The sequence below is a fragment of the Amblyomma maculatum genome, chromosome 3 (assembly GCF_055883805.1).
Source record: "Amblyomma maculatum isolate TAMU_Amacu chromosome 3, ASM5588380v1, whole genome shotgun sequence".
In the NCBI taxonomy this organism is placed as follows: Eukaryota; Metazoa; Arthropoda; class Arachnida; order Ixodida; family Ixodidae; genus Amblyomma; species Amblyomma maculatum.
In genome coordinates, this window is record NC_139346.1 from 201166893 (window position 1) to 201186502 (window position 19610).

The 19610-nt window shown below is 44.6% G+C and overlaps 1 protein-coding gene across 2 annotated transcripts in view; it reads right to left on the bottom strand.

Moving 5' to 3' along the window:
- Positions 1 to 1041: 1041 nt before the first annotated feature.
- LOC146197445 (cytospin-A-like) overlaps positions 1042 to 19610 on the bottom strand; it is a 44071-nt gene continuing 25502 nt past the window's right edge. The window contains exons 6-10 of one of the 2 annotated variants that reach the window (XM_084599267.1): positions 19096 to 19185; positions 8151 to 8220; positions 6974 to 7070; positions 3278 to 3429; positions 1042 to 2650 (exon numbers count right to left, since the gene is read on the bottom strand). In XM_084599267.1, coding sequence (XP_084455393.1) covers positions 2527 to 2650; positions 3278 to 3429; positions 6974 to 7070; positions 8151 to 8220; positions 19096 to 19185 — 533 coding nt within the window. In that variant the 3' untranslated portion in view covers positions 1042 to 2526. Of the gene's footprint in view, positions 2651 to 3277; positions 3430 to 6973; positions 7071 to 8150; positions 8221 to 13594; positions 14454 to 16228; positions 16457 to 19095; positions 19186 to 19610 lie in introns of those variants that run through there. The other variant, XM_084599268.1, reaches the window with a different exon arrangement.

The window sequence follows — 19610 nt, forward strand, 5'->3', positions numbered from 1 at the left end:
TCCAGAAAACCATGAAGGGGAAGGGGGAGAGAGTGTTAGCTTGCTTTTTTTTTTCTCAATAACCCCTCCCCTCCTTAAATCTGTCAGAGTCTAGCCTCTAATACGAAACCTGCTGCCAAGATATGGGGAAATATAGATTCAGTGACCGTGCAGTCTAAGAAAGAAATTCACAGTCGCTGCGTACGTTTTCAGGAACGCAGCTTGTTTATTGGCCATACAAAAAGTCCCACTATATACCGCATGATGGCGTAATACTGAAAGCCTGATCGCCATCATTATTTTCTTGAGCGCGCATGCGCGACAGGCTAACGTGTCATCGAGCAGTTGGAAACTGTACTATGGTAGGGAGCAGCACATATATATGATACAACAAACAGACACATACACACGCACACACATTCTCAAGCTAAAGGGAAACGAGCTAGTAAAAAAAAAAAAAATGCTTCTTTCTTGACTCTTCTTCTTCTTCTTCTTTTTTTTTTTTTTACTTCTGAGCGAGCAAGTCACAGTAAACATTTTTCTAGTGGCACTGTTGAGCAAACCAGAAAATATACTAAAAATTACTGTAAAATTCCGCGGCACAGACGGTGAACTAGACGTCAGGCTGCGTTCGATTCGACCTTGAGAAAACGAAATAGAGATGTGGTCATTAAAGATAACACTATAATCATTTTCGATATGTTTTGAAACTGCTGCATTCAGTGTCGGAACCACAATGCTAAAAGGAAATAGGACAAACAAAGTGCATCTAAACGTTAATGATTGACGTGGAAGTCACTAAACGGCGTTAATTTTCGCTGATGACTCGTAGGTGTACACAAAAAATAACACATCGTAATTATTTCCATTCGGTTACGCCACTGATTTATCGAAATCGTTTCTTACTTCGAGGGCTGCATGGCTATCGTGGCATGACTCCAGTTGGTGCCTATTTTTCTCCTTGTACTGCGTTCTAGGACAACATCGGAATCGGCGAGATCTACCTATACGAACACTGGCACCTTCTGGCCATTGTCGCTGTAAGCTACATACTTTTGACAAAGGCTGTATACCATATGTGTAACGTTCGCGAGGCGCTTCTTCGTTGCGCGGCCGTTGGCGCCAGGTCGCTCTGAAGCGCAGCTTTTCGAGAGTGCGGCCGGCTGCGTCAACTTTGCAACCAAACTGACAAGGTTTCAGGATATCCTATCCACTATAGGACCTGGACACTCTTGGTATCATCCGTCGGGGTTTTTTATATCAAAGTTCCCTTAACATTTTTTTAGAATAGCACTAGCGAGGAAGTAGGTGAGAGCAAGTTGTATCTACCCTTTCTCTCTTCATAAGTTTTATTACTTTGCGTTGTGACTGCGGGTCAGACGTTTTTCGACACCCAAAGGAATGGTATGCATAAGAGCGAAGAGTCAACTAAGCTTATGTAACACCTTGTGCTTTCCATGGCGAAATTCTTAGCCTCGCCTTCGAAGGAATGTTAGTGCTTGCATGATATATAAGGGTTAAAACTGCTCTTTATTAGGTGCCACTGAAGAGCTCCATTTAAGCCCTGCAGCCATGTTTTCTGTGACATATTCACTCATCGGTAAAAAAGAAAAACGACATGAAACTTTGTCAAGTATCCTAGGTATTCCACGCACCATATTTAATATTGGAAGACTAAAAAAAGAGAACATTGACTGGTCGCGCAGGGTGGTTCACGTAGATGTCTTGGGAGAAAACAACTAAAGCAGTAAATGTTAATAGTCACCCATGATTACGAGCGTTTATTACTTTGTATTAACTTAATGCATTTTCGGCTCTTCGCACAGACTGACGGAAAATTTATTATGATAGTCTGAAATTGCCCTGTCAGAGGACTATTTTTTCATGACGATGAGGAAGTTTTATTTCTATACATCTGCCATGTTTCCAGGTGTTAAAAAATCTTATTCATGACTACCATTCGTTATTTATGAAATAAAGCTTCGTCATTCTAGAAATAGAATGTTTTGAAAGTAATTAACCGATTAGTATATTCTAAAAAAAGGATTTATTGTTTGGTGATAGGAGACAGTGAACTACATTGCTTATTTTTTTTTTAATAAAAGAAACATGATATTGTCATACCTCGTTTCGTGTTAGCTGGAAATATCGTGCACGTGGATAGCTCGCGTGTGCTTTACGAAGTCACAGGCCCATTTGCATAGAATCGTTGCAAAGCGCAGTTCTTCCTCGCTCCATCTGGGCTTTGTCACAGAGCCAAAAGTCTGCTGTTTGCCTCAATAGTGGCGCCTTTATACAAGCGTAATAAAACATTGCTCAGTCCGTCGAATGAAACGCCTCTTTACAAAAACGCGCGTTCGTGTCGTGCTTTAAAACTACAGTAAAATAATAAATCAAGTGCGATGGAAACTGTACACTCGCGACACACAAAGCACTGTCCTTTTCCTTTTTTGATTTTTTGTTTCTGCCGCCAGAAAAGAAGTATGTAAAGTAATAAGGGTACATTTAGAGACTAGAGTGAGTTGGGATCGGAAGGTCGCTGCGCCGTCAGTCCTTGTTGACGAGATTTCTGTACAAGCTCTGCACGTAGGTGAAGACACACTTCCAGTCGGGCTTCTTCATCAACACCATGTCCTCTACGTCGAGAAGCGGTGAGATGCCGGCCTGCTCCCTGCAAAGCGGAGGGGGCACCACATTAAACACGTGACGTTTGGAGCTAGTTGGTGCACAGTAACCAAAATGACAGTTCGTGTCACGTGTACCTGCTTTGTAGTACTTGTTTACTTCTTGGCTTGTAAATTTTATTGACAAGTTCTTCATTTGTGTTCAGGTGTGAAACGCAAAATACGAGGCAAAAGAAACCGCGTAGACACCGCAAGGAGCGGAAGTAGCAGATAGGACGAAGACCACGTATACATGTTCAGCACGTGCGCTCAGATGTGCGCCACTGAGTGACCGCTACTCCTGAGCTTTTCAGTGCGCGTCCCGAGCAGTCACTGTTTATGAGAGGTGCTGAAGACAGCCGAAATTGGTTAAACTACAGAGCCGAGCATAATCGCATTTTCGAAAAAGAACTGGTATTGGTGACGGCTGGTTACAAATGATTGCAGATGTCCTCCTAACAGTATTGGTTAGCTATTTGAGCTTAGTAATTAGATTCACTTTCTGACGTCTGCCAACATTGGCCTTACTATGTCACAAAACCTCGGTGTTTACCTCAATAATCTGATGCTAAATCATTACGGCAAAGAAGCACATTGCACGGACACTGCAAGCGTAGTATAAATTGGGAACGTACTCAGCGGTGCGGAAGGCGAGGTCGAAGTTGTGCCTTCGGTTCTTGGGGTTCAGCTGGTCGTAGTCAAAGGCCTCCGGGTAGAAGTGGTGGATGAGTGCGCAGAATGCCATGCCGTCGTTCCAGCTCGTAGAGAAGTTCTGCACATCCACGTGCTGCGACAGGAAAGAATTGCAGGATTGTCTGCTTAAGAGAGGAAATGCGATTGCCTTTCCCTCATCTCTCAAACACATAACGTTGCGTTATCACTATTACCATTATTACTGTCAACAACTATCATAATCACTATCACTACTATCACTAACTACCATGATCACTGTCACTAACGATATCACCACTATAATCATTATCACTATCACTAACCACATCGTCATCGCCCTATCATAATCATCACTATCACAATCACCAAGTATCACTAACTGCCAACGTCATTTATTTATTTATTTAATGTATTTGTGCACACTGCTATCTTTGTTCAATATTTTAGCATAGTGGGCACGTACACATAATTGGACTTTTAGAAAGGCAGAACCATATAGGTGAATTAGTTCAGGTGCTCTTCAAGTGATCCTAATGATTTCTGCGTGACTGCGTCGTTAGTAAGGTCGTTCCAGTCAACTATGGTGCGAGGGAAATAAGAGTACTTAAATGAATTAACTCTTGATGTTATAGGTCTTATTGTTTTTCGGGAATTGGTAGCTACGACTATATTTGTTTAAGATAAATTTTGCTGCTTTCCTTTGAACGCGTTCTAGTTTGTCACCACTATCATCATAATCATTAGAAGAAGCATACGATAGAATCAACCATGTTCTGCTTTGGCGAAAACTACATGAAAAGGGTCTGTCCCCGACAGTGGCGGATCGGCTGTGGGCGCTGTACACAACGGTGTCCTTGGTGGTAGAGTGACAGGGCCTTCGGTCAGAACCTGTCAGTGTAGAATGCGGCCTAAAACAGGGATGCCCTCTATCCCCACTTCTGTTAATGTTGGTGATGACCGACCTGGAGGCACGCGGAGCAGGGTCCAGCCTGTCCTATATGATTCAAGCAGAGGTTAAGTACCAAAAGGCTCCCGGCCGATGTATTCTGATGGTAGTGTACTAGTGGCGGGCTCGAGAGAGGGGCTGCAACAGCTCCTAGACGTGTGCAGCCTACGATGAGGTCATCTGGGAATGCAGGTAAGTGCCAAGAAGAGAGCAGTAATGACCTGGGGTTCCCCCAGGACCGAGAAGGATGGATAACTATTGAGGTTGGACTGGGTAATCTCATCAATGTCGTCATACTGATTCCTGTTAGTTAAGCTCACCTCAAGTGCAAATTACATCATCGCTCAAGAAAAACAAATCCGCGAGAAGGCACTGCCAGACCAGCGGGTATTGAAGGCAGGTGCGATGTGGGTCTTCGGTCGCATTGAATTGGTGCGGAGCTTGCGGATTGCAGTGATGGTTCCTGGACAGAGTTTCGCATATGCGGTGCTGTACCTGCCATCGGCTACCCGGGAGTTCATTGAACGGTGGCAACAACGTGAGGTGGGAAGACACGCGAAAAGCGGCCGCTGCAGGATTCGATCCCGCATCCTTGGGCACAGTAGTCGAGCGCCTTAACCATTGCACCACCGCCGCGAGGCTGGTAGTATCCTAGTAAATACTTTGTACGTAACCGATAGCAAGCTGATCACTCCGTAATTCTTCATGTACTTGACGTTTCCTTTCTCTGATTAAGATCCTTCTTCCAAGATTCCGGTTAAACTTTCGAGGTAAGGAAGCATAGGGTCGCCAGTTTTTCTAGCACAATATGTTCACCGTCTTTTATCAAATTATTGTTACCTTATACTCCAAAGCTGCTTTTCGCCACTTCTAATGCTTTCTTTACTTCGTCTTTCATTACCGGCGGAACGCCTGATTTCTCTGCACTACAGCCATCTCCAGTACCATCCTCATTACTTCGGCTATAGTATTGATCAGTGTAGAAACCCTCGATCGGCTACTTTGACTATCCTATCGGCATTAGTAATAATAAAGTCCAGCTTGTTTCTTAGCGGATGCATGCTTTTTTGCCTGTGCCTATAGTTTCCGTCTATTGCTTTCAGGCTATCACCGTTCTTAAAAGCATGTCCAATTTTCTCCATGTTATACTTCCTTACGTCAGACACTTTACGCTTGTTGATCGACTTTGATAGTTTTGCCAATTCTGTCCTGGATGCTGGATTGGAGGCTTTCATGCTCTTTAATAATTAGCGCTACTAATTAGGAAAACAGCTTAGCATTGCTTTCGTACTATCTCATAAGGATTCATAAGCGTTCCCGAATTTTTAATGCGGCAGAGTTAAAGGCTTCATTATACATAGAATTCGGCATCGTGTTTATCAAAAGATCACCGACGTGTCTCTGTTTCATACTAGTTGGCAAATGACATGGCCGTGAAGTGACAGGTCATTGGGTGGTGTGACCTCACCAGGCCACACGTTAAATGGGCAGGAGCTGCAAACTCGGTCTTCGCCTTCGTACGTGACACAGTCTCTGGGACTCTTGAATCCCAAAATGGACAAGCTGCCGTAGATCTCGTGGGCACGTTAATACGGTTTGTTTAAGACGAAGCTTTACATCTACGTTGTGTGGTATTCCATTTGAGAGATAATAGAGAAAAAATTAAAAATAATAACTAATTAAGTTAGTAGCAAAGCGAATGGACGTGAACAAGGATAGGCAAGGGGAGATTCAGATATGACAAATTAACGTCGATTTCATAGCCTTAAATGCGGAGCTTAAATGTCCCATTTTTTTTTTTTCACTTTCTGTAATCCATTGGTCGGACTGACTGAGATGCCCCGACAGTGGTGGGTTGCGTCGTCTTTTGCGTGAGCGGTGAAGGAGAAAGGTGTAAATTAAAATGTAATTGGAATCGAATCATAGCCTTAAATGCGGAGCTTAAGTGACCCCCCCCCCCCCCATTTTCTTTTTACTTTCTGTCATCCACTGGTTGGACTGGCTGGGATGTCCCGACAATGTTTGGTTGGGCCGTCCCTTGCTCGAGCGGCGAAGGAGAAAGGAGTAGAACTGAAATATAATCAGAATAGAATAATTATTTTACACTGGCCCAGCACCGAATTTCGTCGCCGTCCGGGCGGCGTGCTTTCCACGTTTCTGAAATCTGCTGCCCTGGTGGATTGTAATGTAAATGTTAAACAGTCATGAGGATTCTCCTACAGTGATCAAATATATTAACATGACGGGTGAGCTGGAATACTTCGTCGCGGTGGCCCTGTGTATGTATACGTCTGCCCACGAAGGGTAGCCCACAAAGTTGACAATTCACTTCGCTCAGTTAACTGACTAAACTAGTGCGGTGCGTGGGGCACGGAACTTTATATAGGCCCAATCTTGGCATGGCGCTATCGACACTTCGAAATTTCCTGCGGTTCTGTTTTTGAAAAGAGCTTCCCTCTTCGTTTCAATCTCTTTCGTTTGATTTGGCTGCAGCGTTTCTAAGTTCACCAATTGGGTGAGTGGCAGTGTTGATTTTGCTCAAGATCGAGCCTGTGCACAGCTGTCCGGTGAGGTTATTTACGCCTCACGTTTGTGCATTTGAATCCGCACCTCATGTTTGAGGTGTGGTTGCTACACGCACTAGATTTATACCGCTGATCGCTGCCGTGTACCAGCCTAGCGCGCCACTCTTCTGGGCAGCGAGCTTACTCACCTCATAACCCTTGGTCTTGGCCTTGCACCAGCTGAGCAGCATCTCCTTGATGTCACTTGCACTGCGCGCCACTCCACCTCGCGGTGGAACGCTGAAGCTGCAGCCATGAAAGACAGCAGTGCTTACTGATAGGTTAGGTGGTATTGCATAGCCAACTATTAAGCTGCCCGGCTTTGTTTTTTGCTTATGGGTAAATTCGTTACTCATTAACTGATTTATTCATAAGTGTTTTTTCCCGCTCTTCGGCTCACTGATTGACTTGTTTGTATGACGAGGTCAGCTCATTTAGTTTAACTAACAATTTAAAGAAAACAAGAGTTCGTTGTAAAAGATTGTCAAGTATATATAAAAACCCCGCAACCCAAAGCAGAAGATAGTGAGATAGACCACATACGCGCAAGTTTTTCCACAGAATTTAACGCTGCAGTACACCGGGCAAGATCAGGTAGGGAGCAAAACGGAACTGCTTGGCTCTCGCTTTCCACAATATGTGGCGCAACAGGAAGCCGGGCGCCGACGGACAATCGGAGCAGCCAGACGTTAAATCTTGGTTGTCACTGCACGCACTCAGTTATACCGCAGATCGTACTGCTCAGCGCATGCGTCACGTTCCGTAGTATAGTACTGAAAGTGTGCCAAAACAATTTCCTAGTTTGTAAGTCGTCTGAGAACACGCGCAGCGTCGATAAACAGCATCAAAAAGGATTTTTCTTGTTATTTAGACCTACGCGTGAATCAGAAAGAACTAGAAAGGCTACATTCATTGCCAGAACCATCAATTCATCCAAGAATGACAATTAAAATTAAGACTAATTTCAAGCGAACGACAAGCATAGCTGGCCTCTTTAGGGAGAAATTGCTCGTTGAGATGACTAATTGTTTTTTCTTGTTTTACCCACTTCTGAAAATGTTTCCTCTGTATGGGGGAGCGTTTATCCAGAAAACTTAGACCGATCGCGCTGCTCAGAAGGAATTTACAGCGGAGCGTCAGGCGTAAGCAACCACCAAGACAGCGAGCAACATCTGCGTCTTCGGGCGCACCAACACGCTGGTGCATACCGGTGGCTGTATCGACGACGATTAACGCACTTCAGTTCTAAAAGCGAGCACACAGAGTGTTGCCTCCTGTATCGCGTGCTGTTGGCCACGCGAAGATTTCGCTAGTGTGCGTACTCACGAGGGTCTCGCATCCTTTTTGGCACCGGCGTCCATCTGCTGGAACTTGGCGAAGGCATTCTTGGGGGAGTCTGCGGTGGGTCGAAAGGAACACGAAGGAGGTGGGGTTGGAGTGAGGGACATTGTGGCTAGAAAACACGGCTGTATGGAACACGGCAACAGAGCGAGCTGGTTCGCACCAGTGTACGTGGCGGTTTACCCTCACAGTAGTAGTTACTCAACCCCACCGTAAATCGCGCGACCTATAACGTACCACTGCTCAGTAGGCCTAGTCATACCGAGCTCGACTCGCGTTTGTGTCACTGCGGCATTGCGAATGCGATCGTGTTCTTCCAGGCGAGCAAGTCATAAAAACGCCTTGGCAGAACCGCGCAGTTGTTTTTTTTTTTTTAATTTTTTTTTATTGAGGTCCTACAGAGCGCACGTGTAAGTGAAGCTAAGAATGGGCAAGGATTGCTTATTGAAACCTGCCTGGATCGGTTTATCGCAAGTGATAAAGGCAATAACGCTGCCTTCCGTGTGATTAAGCATACCTAAACAGAAGTTTTTATCTCCGTGACGATTGAAGCAAATAATTTTTGTTTTGCTTATCAGGGTGGCATATTTTCGCACCTCATTGTTTTTATTGCTTTATGTTTCCAGCGCGACAATTTTTGGTCGGTAGTAGCATTTATATGGCATTTGTTTTTTTTTTTTTTTGAGTGCTGCTCAGTCAGTCCTTAACGAATAATGGGACTGTGTTCGAAATAAAAATGCGTTAGAAAAATGTGACAGTCGTTTCCTTAATTGTTTTATCATCCACCACTTGCTTAAAAGCTTGAAGTTTTGTTTGATGTAATATCTCCAGTTAATACTGCTTTGCTTTTTCGCCGCTGGTGAATCCGTAGAAATGAATTTGATGCTAATTGTTTTTTTGTGAGCAGGCTTTTCAACGTGGCTTGAAGAATCGGGGAATAAACTTACAAAAATAAAAAGAAAACTCACAGGGTGGTTACCCTTCTGTAACGCGAAATTGAGGTACTGTCACCCGCAAAAGTTTGCGGGATCTCCAGCGCGTGGCTGAGCGGCGGGAAACTGCATTCCTGCGCCATCTGCCGTCAAAGAGCACGGCGTCGAGGCTCACGGAAATGGCGCACCAGGGGCGCTTTGCGCATGCCTGTCCTTTCTTCGCTATCAAGCATGTCTCGTCACTAGCTTCCCCGTGACAACGTTGCGCGTCGAGCAAAACACACCGGCTTGCTTCGTCGTTCATCTTACCCGCCAAAACAGACACGCGACGATGATGACGCGGCGCATCAGCGGCTGCCGCGAGTGGCAAAAGCGCATCACGGGGAAGCTAGTGACGAGACATGCTTGATAGCGAAGAAAGGACAGGCTAAAGCCCCTCTATCCTTAGGACAGGCATGCGCAAAGCGCCCCTGGCGGGCCATTTCCGTGAGCCTCGACGCCGTGCTCTTTGACGGTAGATGGCGCAGGAATGCAGTTTCCCGCCACTCAGCCACGCGCTGGAGATCCCGCAAACTTTTGCGGGTGACAGTACATTTGTTCATGTATATTCAATTCACAACATTCTCAGACAAATAATTTGAAAGCAAGATGCCCACTTGTATAATTATAGAGCACCATTTAAAATTTTCCACATATACTCGTTCTCTAACTAGTCTCTTTACTCCAGCTTAGCATTCCAGGCGCGCTGCACCGCAGGTCCATATCCTCCAAGAACTTGCTTCCACTCACTATACTCTCTCACTACAAACTCCGCCGTCTACGTCTGTCAGTCCTTGGCGGCCACCTTCCGGTTGCCCTTTCTGACGCTGTCTATACGCGTTAAGCTTCGGTTACGCCGACAAATACTGCTACTACAACGACGCGAAACTCGAGAAACATGCCTTCAATATCTGTCGCTCTGAAATGTGATTTCCTAACATTTTGCGTGCGTACCTTGATACCAATGATTCTCTTACAAAGCCGGTTAAAAAAAACTGATGTATGAGTTCTGCGCGAATATGATTATTGCGCCATTGCCTCCGTAATTCGTTGCAGTTTTCTTCATAAACCAAATCTGCATTTTTCGTGATGCAGATTTGGTTTGGTGAGATAGGCTTCAACGAGCATATTACGGACTTTTTTTTTTTCCTCCTATGTTTTTTACTGTTGAAATGCGGATGGCTTGTACGGTGGCATTGACTGAATTTGTCGAACGCTAATTTTAAATAATAATAATAAAAGAAAAGTATAGTGATCACTGAGTCACATGGCAGTCAGCACTCAGCGACGATTGACTTGGTATTTCCACTGATACAAACGCTGGCGTATAGTATTAATTGCCTATATAACTTTGTGTGCATATCATTTATATTTTTAAAAGATGTTTAAACTAAAACCAGACTGCGTCATAGGTTCTTTAGGCTGCCATTTTTACAGACACTATTATGATGACCCCGACTTAATATGCACTCATTTCTAGGTCTATGAAACATTTCCTTCCGTTCTAACTTCATGTTCAAAGTTGACGTACCGCTTTCTAGAACTTATATGTTTATTAATTATTATATTGCGAAAACTGTCACTGACTAGACTCATTCTTCTAGTTCTTCTTCCATGCCGACCATTTCGGGCGCAGTAATTTTCAAGACTGCTGCATTTTCTGCCATGAGTTAGGCTCCTTGTTTTATATTATTCTAAGCAGCGCACTGTTTTACTTCTTTTCTCTTTTTCGTAATGCCTTCGGATAATAAAGATGTTAAATTTATGTATTAAACCTAACGTCAGGAATAAATAAATTAATAACAAATAAGAAACGGGTATCCGAATGCGCTGTGTCATACTGCTGTAACAGAACTGTGCGATTTTCTTAATTATAATGGTTACAAAACATCTTGCAATATTTCTTCTGGTGCCAACCACCTTACAAAACGATAAAGAATAAACACATTGACTAAAATTGCATTAGGACAATTTTTATGTATTTAGCAGGTTTTCGTGCAGTGTCCTCGCTAAGTGGAATGCTTAGCTTTAGCTGTGTTGCTTTCTGAATTATCCGCTTCATTCGTAATAAAGTGCTTCCATCACCCCCTGCCACCACATCTTGTGCCGCACATCAAGAAAGCGCAGTCTGCTTCTGAACGAGAAGTTTAATTCACTTGTCAGGGAGCGTTCTGTGACGCGAATCTAGTGCCAAACAGGATCAAGACGCGATAAATTACTACTAACACGAAATCAAAGTAACCAGGAAGATTTTTTTTTAAAACCGTCTCTGATAAAGGACTCTGCAATGTGTTGTGCGTTTTGCCTTGGTGAAAAAAAAAAAAAAAAAAAAAAAAAAAAAAAGAAACTGATAGAACCACCTCGAAAAAAAAAAATTACTGCGCATGGTGCTCGACATTGCCCTTTTGTGCCCTGTTTGCCCTTTAGCGCCTCTTCGCCCTTTCACGCGAGGGCTGTTTGGTTGTGCAGGTCATTTACATTCGCGTCACTGTGCTGCACAGCAACAATCTTTCTAAGCTCTAACGGATAAAAAGTATGCATTAGCACGACTCCCTCACTCGACCAGTTGGGAATAGCTTCCTGTAATAAATTTCCTCCTGTAATACTTAATAATTACTGCCTGTAATAATGTATAGACTACTCTATACAGTATGTCTATTCAATGTAGCCTGTGCCTGCAAATTAGGTTTGGTTTGGTTTGTGGGGTTTAACGCCCCAAAGCGACTCAGGCTATGAGAGACGCCGTAGTGGAGGACTCCGGAAATTTCGACCACCTGGGGTTCTTTAACGTGCACTGACATAGCACAGCACATGGGCGCCTTGCTTTTCGCCTCCATCGAAAAGCGGCCGCCGAGGTCGGGATTCGATCCCGCGTTCTTGGGAACAGTAGTGGAGCGCCGTAACCACTGCACCACCCCGACGGGGCCACAAATTAGGCTGCGTCCTAAAATGAATACAGTTGCTGGTAATGGGCTATACTACTTGCAGTTATATAATTCTTGTGTTCAACCTGAAGGACACACCATTACTGTTTCATGCACAAGGAATAAAAGTCACGAAAACGAGCAACGTATTGCCACTAGCCTGCCGTTCTCAATCAGCGGCACATTAATCAGCACTAATATCTTATAGAACTGAAAATGCACTTTACTCCGAGCTGCCTACTGTAGGATTAGTTGCACGCGCTCGAATTATTTCCTGCTCCCACTAAGCTGACTGTCCAGATATTTTTTGTGGTCGAAAAAAAGAAACTAGCATTTCTTTCCCAATTGATGTCGCGTTTTGAATTTCGCGCCGCGCGTATGCGTCCATCAACCGCGCATCCCCGACACTACCTGGAAGATAACTTATGCCTGCAACTTGTCCTTGTAGCGATGATGCCTTTGTCACGAGTAATGCGCAAAGTTGGATAAATATCTGCGCTTGCGACTTTCAACGCGTGTCTCGAAGAAAGTGTTTTAACAGCCACGACCGCGATAAGCATTGAAACCAAAGAAGCAGCGTTAACAGCGCTGTACTCGGTCTACGCAGGACCGGGTTAGTGACGTCAAAGAACCGCACACAGGCAATGCCGCGCAGAACACCACGGGAAGATGTGAGAGCGAAAGAAAGCGGGTTAGCGGGGTTTGCTTGTTGTTTCGTTGTTTTGTCTGCTGGAAGATGCAGACAGCACGCTCACCTGTTCTGTCGTAGACTTTGATGGCTCTGGTCGGTGGTGAAGCCGTATTGCAGAGCGAAGAGGGCGTTTATTCCTTGACTTGAGTTTCAGTCATGCGCCACCTTTCAACTCTAGAAAGAGACTTCTTACCGCAGCACTGTTACTTATTTATGATCAATTTTAAACATTTCGTTGTGTCAAACCTTGTGGGCTTTTTTCTTGTTTGAAACATTTAAAAGCAGCGACTGGTTCTAGTACATCCGTTTGTCCCCTGATGCCAGGCATTTTCTTTATGTCAGGTGGCCCTGGTACTCAATATGCACCAGATGTTGCAGCACATAGTTTAAATCCCTTCAGAACATTTGAAACTAAGCCAAAGTAGTGAATAAAAATACTGCCTGTGATAGAAACGCATAATTCTTGCAGCTCAAGATTTTGGGGACGCAAGAACGCTTGACGGCAGTATGTAGGAAAGAGAAGGTTTGGTTTGCCATTAGAAGTTTTTAAAGTTCACGATGCTTTCGTCTGAGTGAATGTGTTATGTTACAGCGGATTGAAATTTAATTTCAATCGCTGCACCCGCTTTATCCCATTCTAAATCAATGCCATGGAAATATTGGCACTCAAAGCAATATACCCGAAAACCATCAATGAAAACAATGCAAAACTTTGTTTAAGCTCGACATGACAGAAATGGCGTCCTTGCAGCCGGTTGGGAGCTGGTAAGCTATAGAAGTATGAGGACTGTAGCATTTTTTTACGTAGAAATGCTTGGAATGCCGGTGATACAAAACCAGACGCAGAATTTTACGACACAGGGACACGCCTTGGGGCTAGTATACCTTTGAGGAAGACTGTACTTATAAGGTGATTAGGCGCGCATAATCGGGGTGTCTCACTATGAGTGAGGAGAGACGAGCAGCAGGACGAGAATGGTATAAAGTGTTCTTTTGTTTTATTATGCTAGTTCTTCAAAACTAAGAACATATATAATAATGTGACTGAGAGTTGAACACTTTGATTCACCTCTCTACGCGCTGAACTATGCCTCGAGTCTGATGGGTTTGAATATTTGTTTTTGGTTTTCCCCACAAATGCAACGTAAACAATAAAATCAACAACAAAAAACTTTCGAAGTCAAAAAACAGTAACAGAAACATAACGTTCACATTTCACGCACGTCGCTCTGGATGTTCGTCCAGAAGAGTGCAGCAAGCATTCACAGCAGTTAGTGTTATATTATACTTTGTCGGCTTTCTTGTTCACACCAGATATGAGATCTTCGCTAACCGGTATGTAAAAATGTTACAAGCAGTTCGTTGTTTCGGGGGCTTTTCACTTTGTAGAACTAAGCAGGAAAACAAAGGAAGGTAGCTTCGTTCCTTCGAGGCCTCCTCTTTTTCTTTCCGTCGATGTATGGGTCGCAAAAATTGTCGTAGTCTTGCACTGATTCGCCTTGCTCTTGCGAAGGGTCGCTCGCGTGTTGACTCGAGAGCGCGAGAAAGGATGACCAGGGAGGTGGTGAGTTGTGGGAGCGCGGTAGTGAGTGGAGTTACCGGGCGCCAGCCCTCTGCTTCGGCGTCGTCTTGACCGTCGCGATGCCACCCTTGAAGCCCGTCGTGCAGCTGTAAGGGTTCTCGAACGTGACGTCTTCGGGTACTGCATTGCACCAGTCGGTCATATGAAGCGGAGCATGGTGGCGTCATCAGGGCGGGAAAGAAAAAAAGACAGAAAAAAGACTCAAAATAAAAAATTTGGTTCTTGAAGGGGAAAAATAATACGACAGCAGAATTCGTTTTAAACCTCCACGATCAATAGTAACAGTAGGCTTACAGGGCGTAAATGGGGATTGCATTACACGGCCCACTGCTCTTTTATAAAGGCCAAACTTTACACATGCCATTCGAAGAAAAGTCATCGCCGTTCGTTGTGCCTGAGAGGCGGTTCTCAAAAATCTTCATCAATTTAATGAATGACACAGAAGTTACGACGTCATAATTTCTATCGAGGGAACCGCTTCTTAGACAACGCTATACATTCCGTTCGTCTATGCTCGGCGCTGGTGGGCTTCAATTTGGCGGCACCTTTCCCGACATTTGTATCGGGATCGTGATGCCGCCGCTTGTCGTACTGTGTACCAGTTGGTGTCACACCATTTCTATCGACACACAGCAAACATCTGCTAGTTAAGCTAGAGGTCAGCTCACGACAGGGATTAGAGCCGACGAGATATGCAACTCCATGTTTACGCCTTCAAACCGATGTTTCGGCGATTGCGGCTCCCAGACACCACTTGAAGTCTGGCAGCTTACGACCGATACGCAAGCACACACACTGAATACGATACCAGCAGAAATAACTAAAACATGTCGAAAGCCTAACCTGAAAACATTTCATCTACAGGACTGCGAGAATTTGGTATCCTTACACGTAAGCAGTCGTAAATGACTCCGCCGAATTTTTCACCACCTTTAGAGGTAAATCATCTATATGGTAGAAAGTTTGAGAAACACAGCGAAGATTATTTCCACAGTTATTTCCGACAATGTTGTCTGTAGAATTTCAACGGCCAATTTTGCGCGCGCGCTATTTAATGCTTGGAAAGTTTGCTTTCTTGCATTAGGGATAAGTGTGCTGTGAAGCCAGCTTTGCAAAGCTCTCATTTTGGCAGAGTTCATGGTGCGCCCGTGACGTCGGCCACAACGCGGGGCTTTACGAAATGTTTGTGTGTAGAGGGCCAGGGGGGGGGGGGGGGGTTGCGGCGAGTGCAGCATGCTTTTTGCATTTCTGGAGGACATAAGCTAATGAGGGGCAAGAAGTTTTGCTGGAGGCAGAAAAAATTCGTCGGAGGCACTTTGATCTCTTTTAAGTGCGGTAAGGCGAAAGCCTTTCTTTTCGGTGACTGCATGCACTAATTTGGCCCTTTTTTACTCTCGTTTTTTCTTCTCTATATTTATCTTTTTATTTTTTTTATTCTTCTGTGCTCTTTTGCCAAACATGGGTACGTTTTTTGCACAATTTTGACATATTCTGCACAATTTCGACGTCCGTGGCTATTCTGACGTCTGCACACTATATTGATGTCCTTAGCTATTTTGACGTTTAATTGACCTTTTGACCCTAATTAATTAACTAATTACTCCACATAAAAATTTTGCATATATACATATTTTTCACCCTCTACCCCATACAACCATCATTTAGGTACTCATCAATCCATTCATTTCTCGACAATGACGGTGTGATACCCTCCGCAGAAGTCCAAATTGTGTGCACGTTCATGAGCCTGGTTCCTGACCGACCGTGCTCGCCGTCGGTTTCTCCGTCCGAAAGTCAGCCACGGCGACCTACTCTGCTCGTTCTTAACGCCGAATGCCCTCACAAGAGCGTACCATAACGTGTACAGAGCATGCGCGCGACGTCCGTGTACGAACCTTGCAGGTTGTTGTACTCCTCGAGGCAGACGGTCTTGGGCCCGGCGCCGCCGGTGCGTGCTGCAAGCTGGTAGGCGCCCAAGATGCGGCGCTTGCGCTCCTCAGCCTCCCGCTGCCTTTGGAGAATGCCGCGCTGCATGGCGTCCATCTCGGGCTCCTCGTCACCGGTCAGAGACATCTGCCGCCAAATGGGGCTGCCCGACGTCGTTGGGGAAGACGCCGGCACCGCTGGGGGACCACCAACGCTTCGTCTATCTCTAAGGCTCTCGCTCCGCGTCGCAAGAAAGACCACTTTGCCTTTCTTGACAAGCAGCATTCCTTACTCATAGTTCGCACAAGCTGTTTCTCATATCGAATCGAAAATGTGCTTCCTAGGCCTCAAGAATTATCGTGGCCCTGCAGCCCCTGGCGAGTTATAGCGATATGTTTAGCCAATCATTGCAATAGTCTTTTTCGGTAACTAAGATTTTTTTCCTTTCTTGTTATCTGCCCATATTGCTTAACTCTGATATTTCAGAAAAAAAAAAAAAAATATTGGAACCCTTGTTAACGGCAAGGTCCTTTTCGGTCAGAGGTCGGGCGTTGTTTCTTAAAAGCTGCGTTGAAACGTACTTCATCGTCACTACCTTTCTCCAAACCTTGTCTTCCAACCCGTTTAGAAATATAACCATTATGCACGGAGTTGGATACATTTCAACCAGCGATTACTGTAAGATGTTGCTACCTGAGACAAAGACTGCGCAAGCATTGCTTACGAGTTTGCCAAATAGGCGGCTGTGACAATACACACAGTGCTGAAATAAAAACAACTATTTCATGAAGAGTGACTCCTTTCGAAATTGAAAGTTAAGTACTATACTACACTACATTATACTACACTACACTACAATGCTACTTATTTTTAGCGTGTCTACGTACCTACCAAGAAACAGGGCGAGCTTTTTTTCGCGTTTAAACGGTGCAGAACAGCCAAAAGACAGCGAAGAAAGAGCGCGCAGAAAACACGCAGACACCACAAGGCTTGCAAACAGGACCGCCAAAGTGAGGGGCACAACAACAACCATGCGGGAGCATGCGTACGAGGTGTTCAAAGAGGCATGCTGGGAAAAAAAGAGCAAAAAACAAGGAAAAAAAGATGTGCAGCGGCGTTTACGTCGCTACAAGGACAAGGAAACTTTTGACACGCGTTTTGTTGTCCTGAAAACAATAAGCCGCCAGCGCGCGTTATTCGCGCGTTGCTTTTCGTCCATCGATCCGGTTGAAGCATCTACGGCAGAAAGCTGGGCGTTAATCTCTGATTTTTTGGATGTGAACCCCGAAATTGATTTCGCAGCATATATGTGATATCGGGACGATATAATGCTGCGTACAGTGACCATTGTCTGTAAAAAGTCGCACTCAAAGTTTGACGATAGCACCACCACCAACAACAATAACAAAAAAGGGCCATTTGTGCGAATGAAACGCCAAAACGTGCCATAAAAAGGAATCAACGTATCCGTTGTAGGCATGAAAACGTTTCTACAAAACATCGTGGAACGCATCATCCATGTATCGTTTTTTAGGCGTTTTATTATCGCTTTTAGATGTCTTAAGTTGATTGCTTTTCACTTGCATTACCTGCCTATTATATAGTGGGCTAACAACTCGTGCTTGTGTTCTTCGAGAGTCATATAATCAGACCTGCTCCACTTACTGGAACGCCAAACTAAACAGCTTCCATGTGTTAGAAGACGAGCTGGGTTTGTTCTTAAAAAAGTATCAGGCAAAAACCGCGACATTGTGCTTGTATCTTGTAATATCAGCCACAAAATCAGTTTAAGCTCAACGTCAGTGCCCTCCCACTCCTCCTCTTTGCGAAGATAATTTTACTTCGACCTCTTGACTATGTGGCCGCCCTTTTTAAAATATCAGCAAAAACCATGATATCGGTGATGCCTCTCAACGCTTGGTGCAAAATAAAAAGCGCCGCTATGTCTCGCAGTCGCTGACGTACAGTCGTGCTCAAAAGTCCTCAAGTCGCAAGTGATTTCCTAGTGATAGGGATAGGGATAGGAATAGGGACACAGAGACTGAAGCACCATATACCCTGCACGTTTAATGCCCCATGTATTTGCATACAGAGGAAGACCTTCACTACTGTGGTACTTTCAGGTTTCAGGGGTATCGCAAGTGCTGCATTACCACTAAGAATGAGAGAATGCCGAGGCTAAGTGCTTTCAGTGTCAAGCTCTTTATGAAAAGGGCACTTTCAACCAGTACACTGCGTAATGCTTGTACTCTTTTCAGACTGCTTAATTTAACGACAGTGATAGCTTCTGTAACGCGCAATGATCTTCATCTCACAGTTTGAAGCGTGTTTTTATGTTCCTAAACGTCTTGTTCGTAATAAGGCTTTGCTAAATACTCGTGTTTTTCCAATCATTCCACAATTCAAGGCGCGTTTTGCTTTATTTTAAGGAATCGTAGTCGTTCCCACATGAGTGAGGCTCGACAAACTTGGAGGTGCAATAAGGGACGATTTCCTGGCCGGTGTGAACAAACACGTTTCTACTGGACATTTCTAAAGGGTCCTAAAAGTATATGTCGCTGAAATTCTATGCTATTTGCATGCGCCATTCATGTGTTCTACTAGCATTCAATAGGAAGCTATTGGCTACGTGAACTAACATGACCACATCCGCTACATGAATTATCTATTGCGTCGATAAACGAACAATGAGTAGGTCTGCTACTTGCACCTTTTGATAGCGAGTACCGCTATCGTACGCAGTAGCGTACCATGAAGAATGAAGTGCCAGTCATAGGCTGCGGGAACAAACTTGTATTCCTAATTGAAAAGAAAAAAAGAAGGTGCGAGTACTGACCTTTGACGATCTTTGGCACACCGCCAGCCGCGCAGAATGTGGATGAACCAGTGGCAGCACCGGTGGGCTTGGGCACCTCGAACGTGGACACTGTGAAGTTCGGCAAGTGCGTTTCGTATTCCAGTTCATCGTAACATGTAGTGAGGGCTATTCTGTGGCAGGTTTTTGGAAATCGATACACAAGTACTACCCGCTGGCATAACGTTCGTTTCTCATGTTGCTTCGTATTATTGTCACACGAATGCATGCGTATGTCAACAGTGTGGTTGAATCCTCACATTTAATGTTTATATTGAACCTTACTATTAGGCCTTTTGTGAAATTACGCCAGCGAAAGCTGAGATGTTCAGCGGATGACGTCGCCTTCTACCAATGGAGAGGTTCATGTAAATGTCGTACGGGCTGACTCAAATTCATTGAAGTATTTCTGTAACATACTTATTCAAGCTTAGACTGCCTGTCAAGTCTTCATAGTTTCTGTATGGTCGTAGCAGTTGCGCACGCGTTAGGCTGTT